General features: G+C 53.4%; 1 protein-coding gene across 3 annotated transcripts in view; it reads left to right on the top strand.

The window, feature by feature from the left end:
* Window positions 1–16,393, top strand: part of Pald1 (phosphatase domain containing paladin 1) — a 64,517-nt gene that overhangs the window by 29,404 nt on the left and 18,720 nt on the right. For all 3 annotated transcript variants that reach the window (XM_021174365.2, XM_029482797.2, XM_029482796.2), the window contains 16 exons: window positions 1,499–1,601; window positions 3,596–3,775; window positions 4,520–4,684; window positions 6,159–6,319; window positions 6,470–6,545; window positions 7,311–7,462; window positions 7,755–7,854; window positions 8,065–8,169; window positions 10,941–11,036; window positions 11,389–11,517; window positions 11,995–12,111; window positions 12,206–12,361; window positions 12,652–12,834; window positions 13,800–13,940; window positions 14,151–14,222; window positions 15,789–15,929. In XM_021174365.2, the coding sequence (XP_021030024.1) occupies window positions 1,499–1,601; window positions 3,596–3,775; window positions 4,520–4,684; window positions 6,159–6,319; window positions 6,470–6,545; window positions 7,311–7,462; window positions 7,755–7,854; window positions 8,065–8,169; window positions 10,941–11,036; window positions 11,389–11,517; window positions 11,995–12,111; window positions 12,206–12,361; window positions 12,652–12,834; window positions 13,800–13,940; window positions 14,151–14,222; window positions 15,789–15,929 (2,077 nt within the window). The remainder of the gene's footprint in view (window positions 1–1,498; window positions 1,602–3,595; window positions 3,776–4,519; window positions 4,685–6,158; window positions 6,320–6,469; window positions 6,546–7,310; window positions 7,463–7,754; window positions 7,855–8,064; window positions 8,170–10,940; window positions 11,037–11,388; window positions 11,518–11,994; window positions 12,112–12,205; window positions 12,362–12,651; window positions 12,835–13,799; window positions 13,941–14,150; window positions 14,223–15,788; window positions 15,930–16,393) is intronic.

Raw genomic sequence — 16,393 nt, 5'->3', positions numbered from 1 at the left:
TTTGCTTTCAGTCCCTTGCAGGAAAGGTTAGCAGAGCCCTGATCATGGCAAATAGACCCGAAAACTGAGCTAGACAGGAAAGTGGGTTTCAGGGACACAGAGGGTGGGCCATCATGATGTGTCAGCAGGAGCCAGACCCCTTGCCTGTGTAGCCTTCCTTCACCCCACCCACTTAGCTCACTGCTTTCCTATTGGCAGCTCTTCTGTATGGTGCCTGAGCTGCAGCAGGCGGGTTTCATGCATGGTACAGTGGCAGTGTGGCTTTGTGTCTTAGTACATAGTATCCTGCTTCAGTGATTGTGCCCTACCTGACTTACTGGCTTCAGAAACCACCATGGGCTTGTTTAAACAGCTGGTGTGTGGTCAGGCCTATTGTGGTAATAGAAAGGTCCAAGGAGCCGGGCGTGGTGGCGCATGCCTTTAATCCCAGCACTTGGGAGGCAGAGGCAGGCGGATCTCTGAGTTCGAGGCCAGCCTGGTCTACAGAGTGAGTTCCAGGACAGCTGGGCTACACAGAGAAACCCTGTCTCGAAAAACCAAAAAAAAAAAAAAAAAAAGAAAAAAAAAAAAGAAAGGTCCAAGGAATCGGAACACCTGTAAACAGCCAGGGTCAGGACAAACCCTTCACACCTTGTGGGATGAACTGCACTGGACTCTGGTATTGGAAGCGTGGGGGCTGTTCCAGTCACAGCCTGAGGGATGGACCATCCACTGTCATCTCAATCAGGCTTTGGGTCAGACCACCATAACAAAGTATTGCCCATATAGAATGCTTGAATCAAGATAGATATTCACCTCTAGTTTGAGTGTCCAGGCTGGTATGGCAGCCTGTGACCATCAAGGCTCCCTTTGTCTCTTGCCTCAATTCCTTCAGCATGTGTCTTTTGGGGTGACTATTCTACTTCCAGGGGCAGGGGAAGGCAAAAGATAGACTAGAAGAGTTTTCTTTTGAGCTGGAGAGATAGCTCAGTGGTTAAGAGCACTGCCTGCTCTTCCAGAGGTTCTGAGTTCAAATCCCAGCAACCACATGGTGGCTCACAACCATCTGTAATGAGATCTGATGCTCTCGCCTGGTGTGTCTGAAGACAACTATAGTGTACTTATTTATAATAATAAATAAATAAATATATATATATATATGTGTATATATATTTTTTTTTTTAAAGAAGAGTTTCCTTTTAGGAGTGGCCCAGAATTTGCCCCTCCTCACTCCCTCTCATATCATTGGCTAGAGCATAATAACAGGACCGCTGCTTGCTGCAAGGGAGGCTGGGAAATGTGTTAGCCGCAAGGGAGGCTGAGAAATGTGCTAGCAGCAAGGGAGATGGGAAATGTAGTTTTCAGTGGAATAGCTCAGGTATCAGTGTCAGCTCTGGTGTTCTGGGTATGAGGATGAAGGGGCAGCTACATGGGTTGGGGTGAGGTGGCTTTGCTGTGTGTTCTGGTGACGGTGTAAGGGACCAACAGAGGTTGTCTGACTCCAGTTTTCACTATGCAGGTACAACTGCAAGGAGGAGTTCCAGATCCACGATGAGCTGCTCAAGGCCCATTACAGGATGGGCCGGCTATCGGATGCCACCCCCGAGCACTACCTGGTGCAGGTGAGGGCAGCCCTACCCCCACCCCACCCCACACTTCTCTGCCTCTCCTCCACTTCCATCTTTTCCCACTCTATCTTTGTCTCTCCATCCTTCTTTGGACCGCAGGGCATTTTTCGTATGCTAGGCAAGCATTCTACACTGAGCCATGCCCCCAATCCCTCACTGATGTGGTTCTAGGCCAGTAAGTACTTCTGAGCCATGCCCCAGCCCCTCAGTTCTTCTTAACCTACCCTTGGATTCCAGAGTGTGTGAGGTGGGAAAGGACCGTACAGGCCATCCAGTTGAGGCACCAGCTTATTACACACTGCAGGTCAGATCTGGCCCACCACCTGTTGATATAAATAAAGTTTTATTGGTTCACTGTTAGGTGCTTCCACTTGGACATGACTTGCTGATACCTAGTGCTTCGATGGTAGAACTGCCAGGCTGTAACAGAGCCTGCATGACCTGCCTAACAAAGCAGGACGCGTTTGCTTTCAATTCTTTGCAGGAAAGGTTTGCAGATAGATGTGAAAATTGAGTTAGACAGAAAAAATGGGTTTCAGAGATGCAGAGGCTGGGCCACCATGATATATGTGTCAGCAGAGCCAGGCCCCATATATCCCATGCCCCCTAATTCCTTAGGGGTCCTGACCCCAGATTCTAGCTCCTGCTCTCCATCCCTGCCCTGTCTAGTATTCTCCATCTCTTTAAGAGCAGTGGTTCTCAACGTTCCCAATGCTGCAAATCCTTCCCGACAGTTCCTCATGTCATGGTGACCGACCCCCGCCATCATAAAATTATTTTTGTTGCTACTTTATAACCGTAATTTTGCTGTGGTTATGAACCGTAATATAAATCTATTCGGAGATAGAGATTTGACAAAGGGGTTGTGACCCACAGGTTGAGAATCGATGTTTTAGACTCTAAAAGTGGCCACTCCCCCCCCCCCCCCGATTTTAGAGTTTTGAGAGGACCTTATTTGGCTTAGCTGCCTTTTGTTTCGATCCCCCCCCCCCCCGTCACCTCATGTCTCCTAGGGGGTAAAAAGTTCACAGACCTGCTGTTGTTTGCTACTGTTGTCCCATGAATGGTGGTGAGGGCCATGCAGCAATGGCAAGGCTTTGAATGACTGACTGACTATGTGACAGTCATTGTGGGGATTCCTGGCTTCTCTGGGAGTACAGGTCTCACTCCTTGTCTGTCAGACAAGGGTCACAGGGGATTGATTCCCCGGGATTCTGGTTTGCCCAGGAATGAACTCTTGACCAGCCAGTATTCTGATCCCCACTCCACCCCCTGTGGTAACTGTGTGTCATTTCACCCAAGTCTGCAGTCCTTGGGACTAGTGGGTATAAAAGGAGAGTCCTTGGGACTAGAGAGCTCATATAAAAGACACACAATCCAGGTGTTTTATTTACCAGCGGTAAGGCTAGATTGGGCAGGTTTGGAGCTGTTCTAACTTACATCCCAGCCATATGTCCCTGTTGCCATTTCTCCTGACCACGGGCTGTTGCCTCTCTTGGCTTCTTCCTCTCTCCTCCCTGTCCTTTCTTCTCCTTCCCTACCTGTGATTCTCAGCCAAGTAACTGAAAACCCACCTGCCTCTCTCTATTGCCCAACCACAGGCTTTTATTGACCAATTAACAGGGGGAGCAAGGTTTACATAACAGAGGCTGGGTGAGCAGTGCCAGACCAACCCCCTACAGGTGGGGCTAAGGAGCTTGCCTAATTATCTTCTATCTCAATCTAGACATGACCTTCTCTCCAAGAGCCTGGCTTTGGTTTCAGTTCCAATATCTGCTCTCTTCAAGGCCTGGCTGGCCCCAGCTTTCTCTGGTTCTCCTGAACCGAACAGTGTTGCCCATCACAGTTCCATGAGCATACAAGCAAGTTGAGGGCGGGACCTTGTCTCCAGCCCTGCCTCCGTTCCTGCCTCCCTGTTCCCTAGAGCCCAGGATGTAGTTCTGTCTGAGGAGAAACCCTGATTGATCTGCTGTGGTTCTCTCTCTCAGGGTCGCTATTTCTTGGTGCGTGACATCACCGAGAAGATGGATATACTGGGCACCTTGGAGAGCTGTGGGGCTCCCAACTTCCGGCAGGTGCGGGGCGGCCTCCCTGTGTTTGGCATGGGACAACCCAGCCTCTTGGGGTTCAGGAGGGTCCTGCAGAAACTCCAGACGGACGGACTCAAGGTGAGCTTCCCAAGGAGGCTGGCCTTTCATGCCAAGAGGTGGCCCCGAGGCTCTGGGACGGTTCACTTTGGGCTGGGGAGGGGGAGTGTGGTCTGGGCGAGGCCTGGAACTTCAGAGTGCATATTGCATTGTCTTGTTGGGAGCTGCCCAAGGTCTGAAGCCTCTGGTAAACTCCGTTCTTTTTTTTTTGGTTTTACGAGACAGAGTTTCTCTGAATAGACCTGGCTGTCCTGGAACTCACTTTGTAGACTAGGCTGGCCTTGAACTCAGAAATCTGCCTGCCTCTGCCTCCCGAGTGCTGGGATTAAAGGCATGCGCCACCCACGCCTGGCATAAACTCTGCTTTTGAGAGCCTCAGAAGGACTGAGAGGTGACTAGGGCACTACTTCCCAACTCCAGAGACTGCCACATGATAGGCTGGCTCAGTCTTTTTTTTTTTAGCTGGTCTTTGTATCAGGCAACTGATTTAGCCAGGACTCTGTGCTAGGTATTGTGGGCCTAGACCAGAACGATTCTGCCTGGGTGATGTGTAGTCCACAAGAGAGAAAAGACAGACATACTGACATGCTAATACTTGTTAATACGCATGTTAGTAGAGTACTTGTGAAGATAGTTGCCCTGAGAGGAGAATGGAAAGATGCGTCCTCACCCTGGATGAGGGAGGAACTATCTGGGCAAAGGCGTAGAGGTTGGACAGGGGACGGGTGTCTGTGCAGGACAGGGGTAATGGCTTCTTTTTGCCAGGAGTGCATTATCTTCTGCGTGCGGGAGGAGCCTGTGGTGTTCTTGCGTGCTGAGGAGGACTTTGTGTCTTACACACCTCGAGACAAGGAGAGCCTTCATGAGAACCTCAGGGACCCTAGTCCAGGGGTCAAGGCTGAGAATCTGGAACTGGCCATCCGGAAAGAGGTGAGGGCCTGCGAGTGGCGACTGAATGAGAGCACCTCCTCCTAGCTGGCCTCGGATATCTGAGCTGCGACTCCAGCCTGTAGCCCAGTTCTCCAGACATGCCCCTGAAACCATTCTGGGGGTGGGGAGCTACTCAGCCTTCTCTAGCTCACACTCCCTAGCTTTAGTGCCTTGCTGGGGTGAGCGGCTCCTCCATCCTTTCTGTCCCTTTCCTATACTGCTGCTCCTTCACTCCCCAGTCCTGGTTTAGGAAGGGGTGAGAAGAGACCTAGGGTAGGAGACTGTCTAAGTCAGGGTTTCTGTTGCTATGAAGAGACATCATCATGATCATGGCAAGTCTTAAAAAGGACATTTCATTGGGGCTGGCTTACAGTTTCAGAGATTCAGTCTATCATCATCATGGTGGGAAGCAAGGCAGCATCCAGGCAGGCATGGTGCTGGAGAAGGAGCTGAGAGTTCTACATCTTCCTTCATCAGCAGACAGCAGCAGGAGAGTGTGTGCCACACTGGGTGGGCATAGCTTGAGCATATGTGACCTCAAAGCCTGTCCCCACAGTGACACACTTCCTCCAAGGCCACTCCCTATGGCCAAGCGTGAGTCAAACCACCATGGGAACTGTCTTAGGGTCTTACTGCTGTGAATAGACACCATGACCAATGCAAGTCTTATAAAAGACAATAATAATTGGGGCTGGCTTACGGGTTCAGAGGTTCAGTCCATTATCATCAAGGAGTGGGCATGCCGGCATCCAGGCCGGCATGGTGCAGGAGGAGCTGAGAGTTCTGCATCCTCATCTGAAGGCTGCTAGGAGAAAACTGGCCTCCAGGCTGCTAGGATGAGGGTCTTAAAGCCCACACCCACAGTGACACACCTACTCCTACAAGGCCACACCTTCTAACAGTGCCACTCCCTGGGCAGAGTCTATACAAGCCATTACAGAGACCCACGACTGAAGTTTGGCTACTCACTTGCCAAGTGGGGCCCTGAGGAGTCAAGTGTACTGGACTTGTTTCTGAGATTCTGGGGCTTCCTCTTCTCTCCTGCGTGACACAGAGGCTTGGTGGGGGCTCTGAGACAGCGGCTCGCCACAGAGCTGTGTGAATGGAATTCTGGGTCACAGCGCTTTAGACACAGATGCTTAAGGGAAGGCCTTGCTGGGGACCAGCCTCTCTCTACCTCTCTCACTTCTGCTTCACCTGGCCGAGCCTCACCCAGCCCTGGCATTCAGAGCCTTAGTGCATTTCTACTGATCACTGGGTAAAGCCCTCTGGCTGACCGCCATTGCGGTCCTGGTTGGCCCTTGTGTATCTGGCCGCTCTCAAGTCTGATACCTGTAGGCAGGGCAGAGAACCTCTGGCCTTGTCGTTCCCTCTCAGAGGAAAAGAAGTGTATGATGGGTGGCGGGCTCACCAGAGCTGGTCAGGGCCAATAAGGGAGGTCTTGGATGCCTCTAACCCCCGCATCTCCCTCTAGATCCATGACTTTGCCCAATTGAGAGAGAATGTATACCACGTATACCACAACACAGAGGACCTGCGCGGGGAGCCGCACACCGTGGCCATCCGAGGTGAGGATGGCGTGCGCGTGACCGAGGAGGTGTTTAAGCGGCCGCTCTTCCTGCAGCCCACCTACAGGTACCCGGAGCTCATGTCCTCTCTGGGCTGGCTCTCCAGCTGCTACCTCAGTTTCCCCATCTGCACATCAGGCCTGTGCTTGAGAATGAGGCCTTGAGCTGCTACTCAGGGTTGTTGCCCGTCTCATGGGCTGCCTTCTTGTCTCCGCAGATACCACCGTCTCCCCTTGCCAGAGCAAGGGGCCCCCCTGGAAGCCCAGTTTGATGCCTTTGTCAGCGTTCTTCGGGTAAGTGGGACTGAGGCGGGATCTGGGAGTGGCGGGTAGGAAGAGGTGCTGGTGGTTGATCTCCATGGAGATGCTCAGGGTGGGTGTGACCTCTGGCCATCTGTGGAAAGTTCTGTCCATGCTTTATATGGGGTCCAGTGTGTTGGGGTGTAGGGTTGTGTCTATGTCCTTATGTGCATATATGCACTCTTCTGCAGTGTTTCTGTGTGTGCCTCTGTGCACATGGGTACACAAGCTGCAATTCTGTCATGCCAGAGTCCAGCACTAATGCCTGGAGTACCCTATTCTAGCTATGGCTTGGCTGCACACTTGCTGTGTGGTATTGGAGACTGTTCCTTCTCTATAGCCCTCTCCTTCCTCCCTTCTTCAGTCAGACTTGAGATTCTTGCTCCAGAGACCTGGTTGCTGATATTTACTGTGTTTCAGGGGGGCGGGGGAGGTCGGCTTTCTGTCCCAACTCATTTTGGAATAGTGCCTTAAATTGTATTTATAATGGGGAGGGGTCAGGTCATTGTAGGGCCTGGGACCCTCTGAGTAGCTTCTACTCCGATCCCATGCCGTTCCTGGCCTGTTCTCTGAGTTCCCCTGGGTTCCTGCCCTGGGTGGGAACAGATGGGTCAGATCTGGCTGTGAGCAGAACATCAGAGGCCTTGCTGTTTGTCTGACCCCAGCTTGCTGCAGATGTCGTGAACTTGACTGAGGGCCTCAACTGCAGGGTTTTCCCATACACTGTTGTCTGATGGTCTTTCGTGTTCCCTTCTGCAGGAGACCCCCAGCCTTCTGCCACTCAGAGATAACCACGGGCCTCTGCCTGCCCTCCTGTTCAGCTGCCAGTCAGGTGTAGGCAGGACCAACCTAGGCATGGTTCTGGGAACCCTCGTCATGTTCCACTACAGTAGGACCACCTCCCAGCTAGAGTGAGTGGTCAGGGTGGGGGCGGGGGGTCCCCGCCAGCAGAGGGGTTGGAAGGACAGGAAGTGGAGAGGGTGAAGCTGCCTCTAGGGTGATGGGATCATATCCAGAGGACGGAGCATCTTTGCATCATTTGCCACAGATTGGTTTGGTGTGCTGGAGAGAGGCCACTGGACCCATCTGGGTCTCCATTTCCCCAGTAGAATTCAGAAGTGATCTGATGCCTCCCAGTGGCTGATGGGTGGCAGCGGGCTGTGCAGCGGTCTCTGATTACACTCCTGATTCTCACCTTATCAGGGCAGCCTCCCCGTTGGCCAAACCCCTGCCCATGGAGCAGTTTCAGGTGATCCAGGGCTTCATCTGTAAGGTGCCACAGGGGAAAAAAATGGTGGAGGAGGTGAGTAAGGGGGGCCAGGACATCAAGGGTCGGGATGGGGCGGTTGCTTCTGTTACTGGTGGTGTGTGTCTCTCTGTGTGTGTGTGTGTGTGTGTGTGTGTGTGTGTGTGTGTGTGTGTGTGTGTGGTGTTTCTTTCTCTCTACGCGTCTTCTCTCTGAAAGTCCCCTTCTCTGTCTCTCCCATTCCTCGTCCCCTTGTTGTGGTCCTAGGTGGATCGAGTGATCAGTGCCTGTGCAGAGTTGCATGACCTGAAGGAGGAGGTCCTAAAAAACCAGAGGAGGCTGGAAAGCTTCAGGCCAGAGAGCCCGGGACAGGTGAGGCTGGGGGTTGGTGGGGAGCATGCCGGACTCGGCTGGGGACTGTTGTTTTTCAGTCTGATTGCTTCTCTGTCAGTACAGTAATGTCTGGAGGGGGGTGGGGTGGGGGATGGGGAGTGGGCAGCTGGAGCCACGGGAAGGACGAGGAAGAGGGAAGTTTATTTTTTCTGAGCAGGTCCCTTGGCTGCAGAATAAACAGGACGGACAGAGGCTGCCTGCTGAGACCTCTGGACTCCCACATTTCCCAGAGCCTCCCATGAGTCAGTTTCACGATAGGATAAAGAGACACCTAAGAGTATGGGAATCAGCGAGTAAAAAGGGAAAGGCCAGCCAGGGGCGATCCAGGCTTGTAAACCCCAGGCAGCTGCAGAGGTAGGGCAACTGTGGGTTCTGGGGCAGCCTGGAATGCTTGGTGTGATTCAGGTCAGCAGGGAGAGAAGGGAGAGGGACAGAGGGAAGGAGAAGAGAGTCCCGTCCCTCACGCCCACCCCCCATTGGAAGTGCCTACAGTTCTTTGGTACTGTTCTCCTGGTCAGCACTGTTGTGGGCATGTGTTTTGGGATGACATGTCTCTTGTAATAGAGGACAAAAGGACAGGAAGAGGCACCTGGCAGTTTAGAACACATCTCCAGTGATCCAAGAGTTCCTGCTTGGCCCTGCCTCTTAAGAACCTGTCACCTTCCGACAGTGTCACCTCAGGATCCAGCCTTTAATTCAGGGGCCTCTGGGAAAGACAGGCTCTTGGGATTCACACAGGAGCTCTTCCTGCAGAGGAATCTGCTGGAGTTCCCATGGGAAGGGCAGGCGAGGTCCATTCCACAGCTTTCCAGGAGGAGGGCTGGGCTGGCTCACGGCTCCTGTGAGAGCTCTCGGGAGAAGATGATGCTGACTGTGTTTGTGTGTGGTGCATGCGAAGACTCAAAGCCCTTACAACCTTTACTTTGTTTAACACTTAAAACAAAAACAAAAACAAACAAACAAACAAACAGAAACACCAAGTCCTCCAGAGCTGTGTTCCATGATGGGGAAAACAGAATGGAGAAATGGGAAAAGTGATGCTACCCCCGAGCCCGCAGCTGCCCGACCGAGCACACGGGCTTCTCTTTAGCAGTGTGTGGTTATCTGCGTAGCTGCCTGCACTTCTAGTTTTAGTGGGAATCCCTGGATTTTGTCATTGAATTTTTGATGGCTTTGTCACTTAAACACGATTGTGACCAGGTCACCCTGCATGGGCCTGGTGAGTCAGAGTTGGGGGCTCCTGACCCAGCTGCCTTGGTCACCGTCCTGGTAGTGTCCCTTACAGGGATGAGGGCTTGGGCATCTGCTGTGTAGATTGCCTTTGTTGCCCGTTTTGTGAAGTGGGCCACTCGAAGATAAGTCGCTGTAGGGCTGTTGGGGATCAAGTGAGGAAAGATGCGTGGAACACTTAGAAGAGGGCTGTCACCTGCTGCTGTCACTGGACAGGCCCCAGTTGCTGACATATGAGTTGCTTCAGGGCCCCATACTGTAATTGCTTTTGTCTGGAGACACTTCATCCTCTCCTGCATCTGCAGCGGGATCAACAAGACCCAGGGTTATCCTCTCGTCTAGACCAGGGGTCGGAGGCCATCAGAGCAGGGCCCAGGGCTCATGCTGGATCTTTGTTTCTCTGGCATCGTCCTATGGTTGGCTCATGTGTTGCTGGCAGAGCTGTCACATTGCCATGGCAACGCAGAGGGGCGTGATTGAGACTGTGTCCCCCGACCCCATGACCTAGCATGCTCGATCTCTGGCTTTCTAAAGAAAAAGCTGCACAGCCCCTGGAAGTGCAGAGTCCCAAGGGTTGGGGTGGGGTGGGGTCCAGCTTTTCCTTAGGCCATCTAGGTTACTGACCTAGCTGGAGGACTGTAACACTTGAAGGTCAGGGGGTGGGGCATGGGCTCTTTCTGACATCCCACTTGCCAAAGATGCTGGGCTGTGGTTGGGAGAGAGGCAATCCTATCATTTGCTATCTAGGGATAATAATAATCCCCTGGAATGTGTGTGTGTGTAAGTATGTTTGTATGTATGTGTATTTATGTGTATGTGTGTGTGTGTGTGTGTATTCGTGGATATTAGAGGAGGGCCTCCCTCAAGAAAGGGAAAGGAGCTGGGCGGTGGTGGTGCATGCCTTTAATCCCAGCACTCGGGAGGCAGAGGCAGGTGGATTTCTGAGTTTGAGGCCAGCCTGGTCTACAAAGTGAGTTCCAGGATAACAACCAGGACTATACAGAGAAACCCTGTCTCGGGGGAAAAAAAAAAAAAAAAAAAAAAAGAAAGGGAAAGGAATCAGGTAGTGTTGGCACACACCTTTAATCCCAGCACTAGAGAGGCAGAGGCAGGCAGATCTCTGAGTTCTAGGACAACCAAGGCTACATAGAGAAACCCTGTTTCAATAAACAAACAAAGTAAGGATTCAACACAGAGGAAATGGAACATGATGAGGAGGTAGTTGTCCTGTTGTCTCCTCATCCCATTCCTGTCTTAGGGCTGGGAACTGGCCTAGAGAGGCCGCATCTGCACTAGAGCCACCCATGCCCAGTGTCTTGTGGTCACTATAGGGGTCTATATTACCCATGAGCCACGGCAAATGGGATAGACACAGGGAAGGACTTCCAGTCTGGCAGAACTGTCTCGGAGCTAGGGAGCGTGCCTTCTGGGATTTTTCTACTCTTCTACACATGTCTGGAGCGGGTGGGGCAGCCCCATGTTTAACACCCTGTCTCTCCCTTCCCTCTCCCTGTCCTCAGGAATGTGGTAGTCAGCAAGCTGTCCAACAGAGGGCGCTGTGGAGCCTGGAGCTGTACTTCTATCTGATCCTATTTAACTACTATCTGCATGAGCAGGTGGGGCTGAGGGAGCGCCTGCCCTCCTACCCCAGGCACAGGGACCCCATGGGACAGGGAATGGAGGGAGATTGTGTGTGTGTATGTTGGCCCCTGAGAAAGGTTGGGAGGGCCAAGAACGGGTCCATGTGAGTGTTTCTGCCCCCGCCCCCATTTCCTCTCTCTGCCCCCAACCCAGACCTGGGCTCCATATCTCCATCAGAGCAGAAAAATCCTGCTCCTCCCTCTCCTACTCGTTCTCCCCCGGGTCACAGTGATACCTTTCGGGGCTCCCTTTCTGTGGCTAGGCAGGGAGGGCTCGGGGTGGGCCCACACTCCTCAATGCCCCGTCTCTCTCGGCCTCGGGCTGCAGTACCCCCTGGCCTTTGCCCTCAGTTTCAGTCGATGGCTGTGTACCCATCCTGAGCTGTACCGTCTGCCGGTGGCGCTGAATTCAGTGGGGCCCTTGGTCCCTGGGGACCTCATCGCCAAGGGCTCCCTGGTGAGTAGCTGAGTGTCTGTGGAGTGGGCTGGGTTGGCTGGCCCTTGGCCCCACGGAGTTCTAGATTCCTGTAGAGCTAGGGAAGTCTTGCCCCGGGTGGGGTGGGGGTGAGGGTGGCGAGGGAGGTGGGTTTCTCGTGTGAGCAGAATGTGCCATGCCCTGGCTGCTGTCCTGGTACCTTTTCCTCAGTCTCAGAGCCCAGAGCTTTGACACAGAGTCAGACTGGACTGTAGGACATCTGAGCTGGAGCCTCTCTGGGGGCTCTGCACCATCACATCCTTGCCAGGGCATCAATAAGGCTGCAGGTGTCTGGCCATGTATGCTCTGTATCCAGTAGGATGCCCTGTACCCAATAGGACACCATTTCTTCCCCACCTCAACCCCACACTTCTCACTGAGACTGGGTGGGATATGGTCACCACCACTGGCTATGACAGGTGACTCTGGGCTTCAAATTTGGTGTCATCCTCCCTACAGGAAGCAGATGATCTTCTGTCCCTGGATGCGCTCAGCACCGTCAGAGAGATGGACGTAGCCAACTTCCGGCGTGTGCCTCGCATGCCTATCTATGGCACCGCACAGCCTAGTGCCAAGGTGTCCGCTCTCAGGCCCGGGGTTCAAATGTGGGGGCAGGGAAAGGAGAGCCCTGACCCTGATGGCTCCTCATCCCCCCCCCTCCCCATCCCAGGCCTTAGGCAACATCCTGGCTTACCTGTCTGATGCCAAGAGGAAGCTGCGGCAGGTGGTCTGGATCAACCTGAGGGAGGAGGTTGTGTTAGAGTGTGACGGTCACATGCACAGCCTGTGGCCTCCTGGCCCAGCCCTGGCCCCTGAGCAGCTGGAGGTAAGTTTTTTGGCCTTTTGCATGGTCTGCATGAGAGGCACTTGGGGTGAAGGGAGAGAGCCAGAGGGCTCTGTGTTCCTGTTATATGGATGGAGGAGCTGAGGCTTAGGACTGTTCCAGGACTACTATTCCTGTGTCCCCATGTCACCATACTCCTGTGGCTTTTCTGCCTCTGCTTTGTGGTTCTGACAGGAGGCTGGGGCTCTTGAGTTCTGACCCATGGCTGCATCAGGCTCCTGCCTCTCTGGCCTGTCTCAGTGGCCTCTGCCCTCTGTTCCGCTCTTGTCCAGGCTCTGGAGGCCCAGCTGAAGGCCCACCTGAGCGCACCTGTCCCCAACACCAAGAGCCCTACTGCCCCCAGGTTCCAGAAGTGCCTGACCCCACAGGAGGTCTTCAGCCAGCACCAGGGGGCCTGCCTTGGCCTTACGTACTGCCGTATTCCTGTGCCAGACTTCTGCGCCCCTCGGGAGGAGGTGAGGGGCCAAGTCTCTGGGCACCGGATCTCTCTTCCTCTTCTCTGGCCTGGGAAAAGCAGCTTGACTCCATAATGGGGGCAGGGGGATTGTCTAATGGGGTCCATATGAGGCCTCAGAAGTGTGTTCCCATCCTTTCTATGGATGTGTGCGTATGTGCACACGCACGGCCCACTCATTGTGTTTTCTATCTTCATGTGCTTTGTGTTTCGTGGCCAGTCTGTGTGTCCTGTGTTGTAGGCATGTGTACCATATGTCATAGGGAAGGGCGTGTGCTCATACGGCTGTTGGAGAAATATATGATACACGGTTTCATGGTGGTGTGGGGCGTAGTTCCCATCAGGGTTCGTGGCATCTGCCTTGCGTTTGTGGGCTGCGTGTAAATGTTACATCCACGGAGTGGGGTGGGGTGATCATGGAGAAAACCCTGTGTGACTGAGGTGGTATCCGTGTGGCAGCTGTAGGTCTGTGACAGATGCGGCTGTCTGTGTGGTTTGCCTTTCTGGGACTTGCTGGTGTACCTGTGGGCAGTGTCTGCCTGGCATGTGTGGCCTGTGGATGTTGCTGTGATAGTTGTCAGGGCTGTTGCCTTTTGCTTGGCTCTCTTTGGGTGCATCGCCAGTGGAGTGCTGCCCCCTGGTGGCTGGTCAGGCAAGGACACAGCACCAGACTGGAAAACTTATGCGTGCATCAAGGTTGGCATACTGGGTCCCAAAAGTGTGTGTGTCTCCTTATATGCCCAGTCTTGGGTGCGTAGGGTAGAGACAGTTATGGGGGTGTGCATGAACACGGCTGTTCATACATGCATGGTTTTGTATGTAACCTAGTGAGCTGTGAGTGCGTTATGTGTATCATGAGTCACCAGGGGACAGAAATCTGGGGTTACCATTTGGATGGCAGTCTCCATTGTGAATCTGGATGGCCAGTGGCACCCCTGGACTCAGACTGTGGTCTTGTCACCCCAGGACTTTGACCGACTGCTGGAGGCCCTGCGAGCTGCTCTCACCAAGGACCCGGGCACAGGCTTTGTCTTCAGCTGCCTCAGTGGCCAGGGCCGGACCACAACTGCCATGGTGGTAGCCGTGCTGGCCTGCTGGCACATTGGGGTGGGTGTGGCCTTCCACTTGAGTTCAGAGGTCATCCCCGGCAGGGGTGGGTACTGGCTATGGTGAGTGTCGAAGGGCAGAGGTCATGTCTCATGTCATCTAGGGGACCTTCTTCCATCAGTCCTGGCAGACCCTCAGCAGGGTTTCTGGGGGTGGGGGCTGGGGGTGTAGAATAGGGAGAAACTCCATCTTAGCTTCGTCATCCCTCAGGGCTGTCCCGAGGTGGGTGAGGAGGAACTAGTGAGCGTGCCTGATGCCAAGTTCACCAAGGGCGAGTTTCAGGTGGGTATGTCCCTCCCCCCAACATCCCCACCCCTGGTCCCTGTGAATGCTGTGCGGGTCAGAAATCTTGGGTCATGTTGGCAGCTGTCTGTCTGGGAAGCAGACTGTGGCTCAAAACAGCTTGACTCTTAAGCCTCTGTCACAGTAGATGGGGTCTAGATCCTTCCTTCCGTGGCTAGGTAATCTTGGGATGGTCCATAACTACCTCATAGTTGCTTGAGACCCAGCCGTGGTTGGCGCTCCAGTGGAGGCTTGCAAGCTACTCTGGTCTCTTGGTCCCCCTCCTTCATTCAGCTCAGGGGCCCTGGCTGGGCAGCCACTAACATTCAGACCCAGTCCTCTGTCTCCTGTACCTGCCACGCGTCATGACGCGTGACACCTCTCTGCACATTTGGTCTATAGCTGAGCAGTGGCTGACCTCACGGTCAGTCTCTGCTCATGTGCCACATGCTTGCCCCTTGCCCTCCTGGGACTCTGCTGCCCTGACCTCTTGAGAGAGGTCAGAGCTGTCAATCATGAGGTGGCTCGGGGCAAGCTCCTCTTTCGATCCCCGTTTTTTTTCCCTTTTATGGTTGATGTTCACCCTTCTTTTTCTTTACTTAGTGTGATGGAAATATTAACAGAAATCATATTCTAGGCCATCCTGGTCTATATTGTAACTTTCAGGCCAGGTAGGGCTACACCGTGAAACTTTGTTTCAAATAAATAAATGAGTGTAGCTGAGTGGTGGAGTGTTTGCCTGGCTTGTTCGAGGCCCTGGGCTGGATCTTTCCCACTGCAGTAGATAAGAAAAAAACCAAGGCAGAGGAAATGAGGGGCTGTGGATGTGGCTCAGGGTTTTGTTGAGCATCACAGAGCCCTGGGATCAAGCTGAGCATCCAGTACCCTGAGTGGGAGTGGCGACTCATACCTGTGATCCAGCATTTGGGTGGGAGAGGCAGGAGGATGAGGAGTTCAAGGTCACTCTCTACTGCGTGGGGAGTTGGAGGGCTGCCTAGAGCTTGTAAGATCCTTGTCTCAAACACAGTGAGCTAGCTGGGTCGGTAAAAAGCTTGTTCAACAGTAACAAAATAAAGAGTAAGATGTATCTTCATGAGGAGCCTTGCCTAAGCTTTGATATAATATACTCGAGGCATCTCAAACCTTCCTGTGCAGCCGGGCGTGGTGTAGGTGGTGACGCACGCCTTTAATCCCAGCACTCGGGAGGCAGAGGCAGGCGGATTTCTGAGTTCGAGGCCAGCCTGGTCTACAAAGTGAGTTCCAGGACAACCAGGGCTATACAGAGAAATCCTGTGTCAAAAAACCAAAAAAAAAAAAACCTTCCTGTGGTTTACTGACATCATCTCCCTGGCTCTCACATCATCTCTGGCTTTCCCATCATCTCCCCGGCTCTCCTATTATCTCCCTGGTTCTCCCTGTCAGCACCATGTGTGCCTTCTGTTGTAGGAACCTGTGGATGTGTCACCTAGGTGATACCATAGCCCCTTACTGCCCGGAAGTGGGCAGGAGGGCTCAGGCTGAGGCTCCCCTTGACTTTCTGTCCTCTCACCCCTCCTCTGGCCCCAGGTGGTGATGAAGGTGGTACAGCTGCTGCCCGACGGCCACCATGTGAAGAAGGAGGTGGATGCGGCGTTGGACACTGTCAGCGAGACCATGACACCTATGCACTACCACCTCCGGGAGATCATCATATCCACCTACCGACAGGTGAGCGCTGGCCCTGGGTCCCTAGCTCTGCAGGATGGCCTGTGGTTCATATTGGGGGAGTGAGGTTGGTGGTGTGGGCTTTAGGAGGCCCTTCCAGGGTTTCTGGTTCTTTTGTTTGTTGGTTTGTTTGCTTTTTGTTTTGGTCCCACCTCTTAGAAAGGCATATGGACCTGGAAACAGAAAGGGCAGCAGCCCTTAACCACTCCCACCTGCTCTAGCCCCCTCCCCCTCCCCGGGGATAACATACAGATTAGAAACCTGCTGTGGGAGGGGCCAAGTGAAGAGGAATACCCAAGACCCCTGTGGCATGGGATACAATTCTAGTGTGTGATCCTGGGGTCTCAGAGGCCAAGCAGAATCAGGCGGTTGGTGGTGTGACTGACAGTCACCAAGGGTTAAGGTCAGTGCTGCGTGGTGTGGCTGCTGCGCCCCTGGACAGGTTCATCTACTCTGTTTGGTGGCTA

The sequence above is a fragment of the Mus caroli genome, unplaced genomic scaffold (assembly GCF_978045245.1).
Source record: "Mus caroli unplaced genomic scaffold, Mus_caroli_1 scaffold_9, whole genome shotgun sequence".
Lineage (NCBI taxonomy): Eukaryota > Metazoa > Chordata > Mammalia > Rodentia > Muridae > Mus > Mus caroli.
Note: the sequence above shows the minus strand (reverse complement) of the source record. Positions and strands in the feature narration are given on the sequence as shown.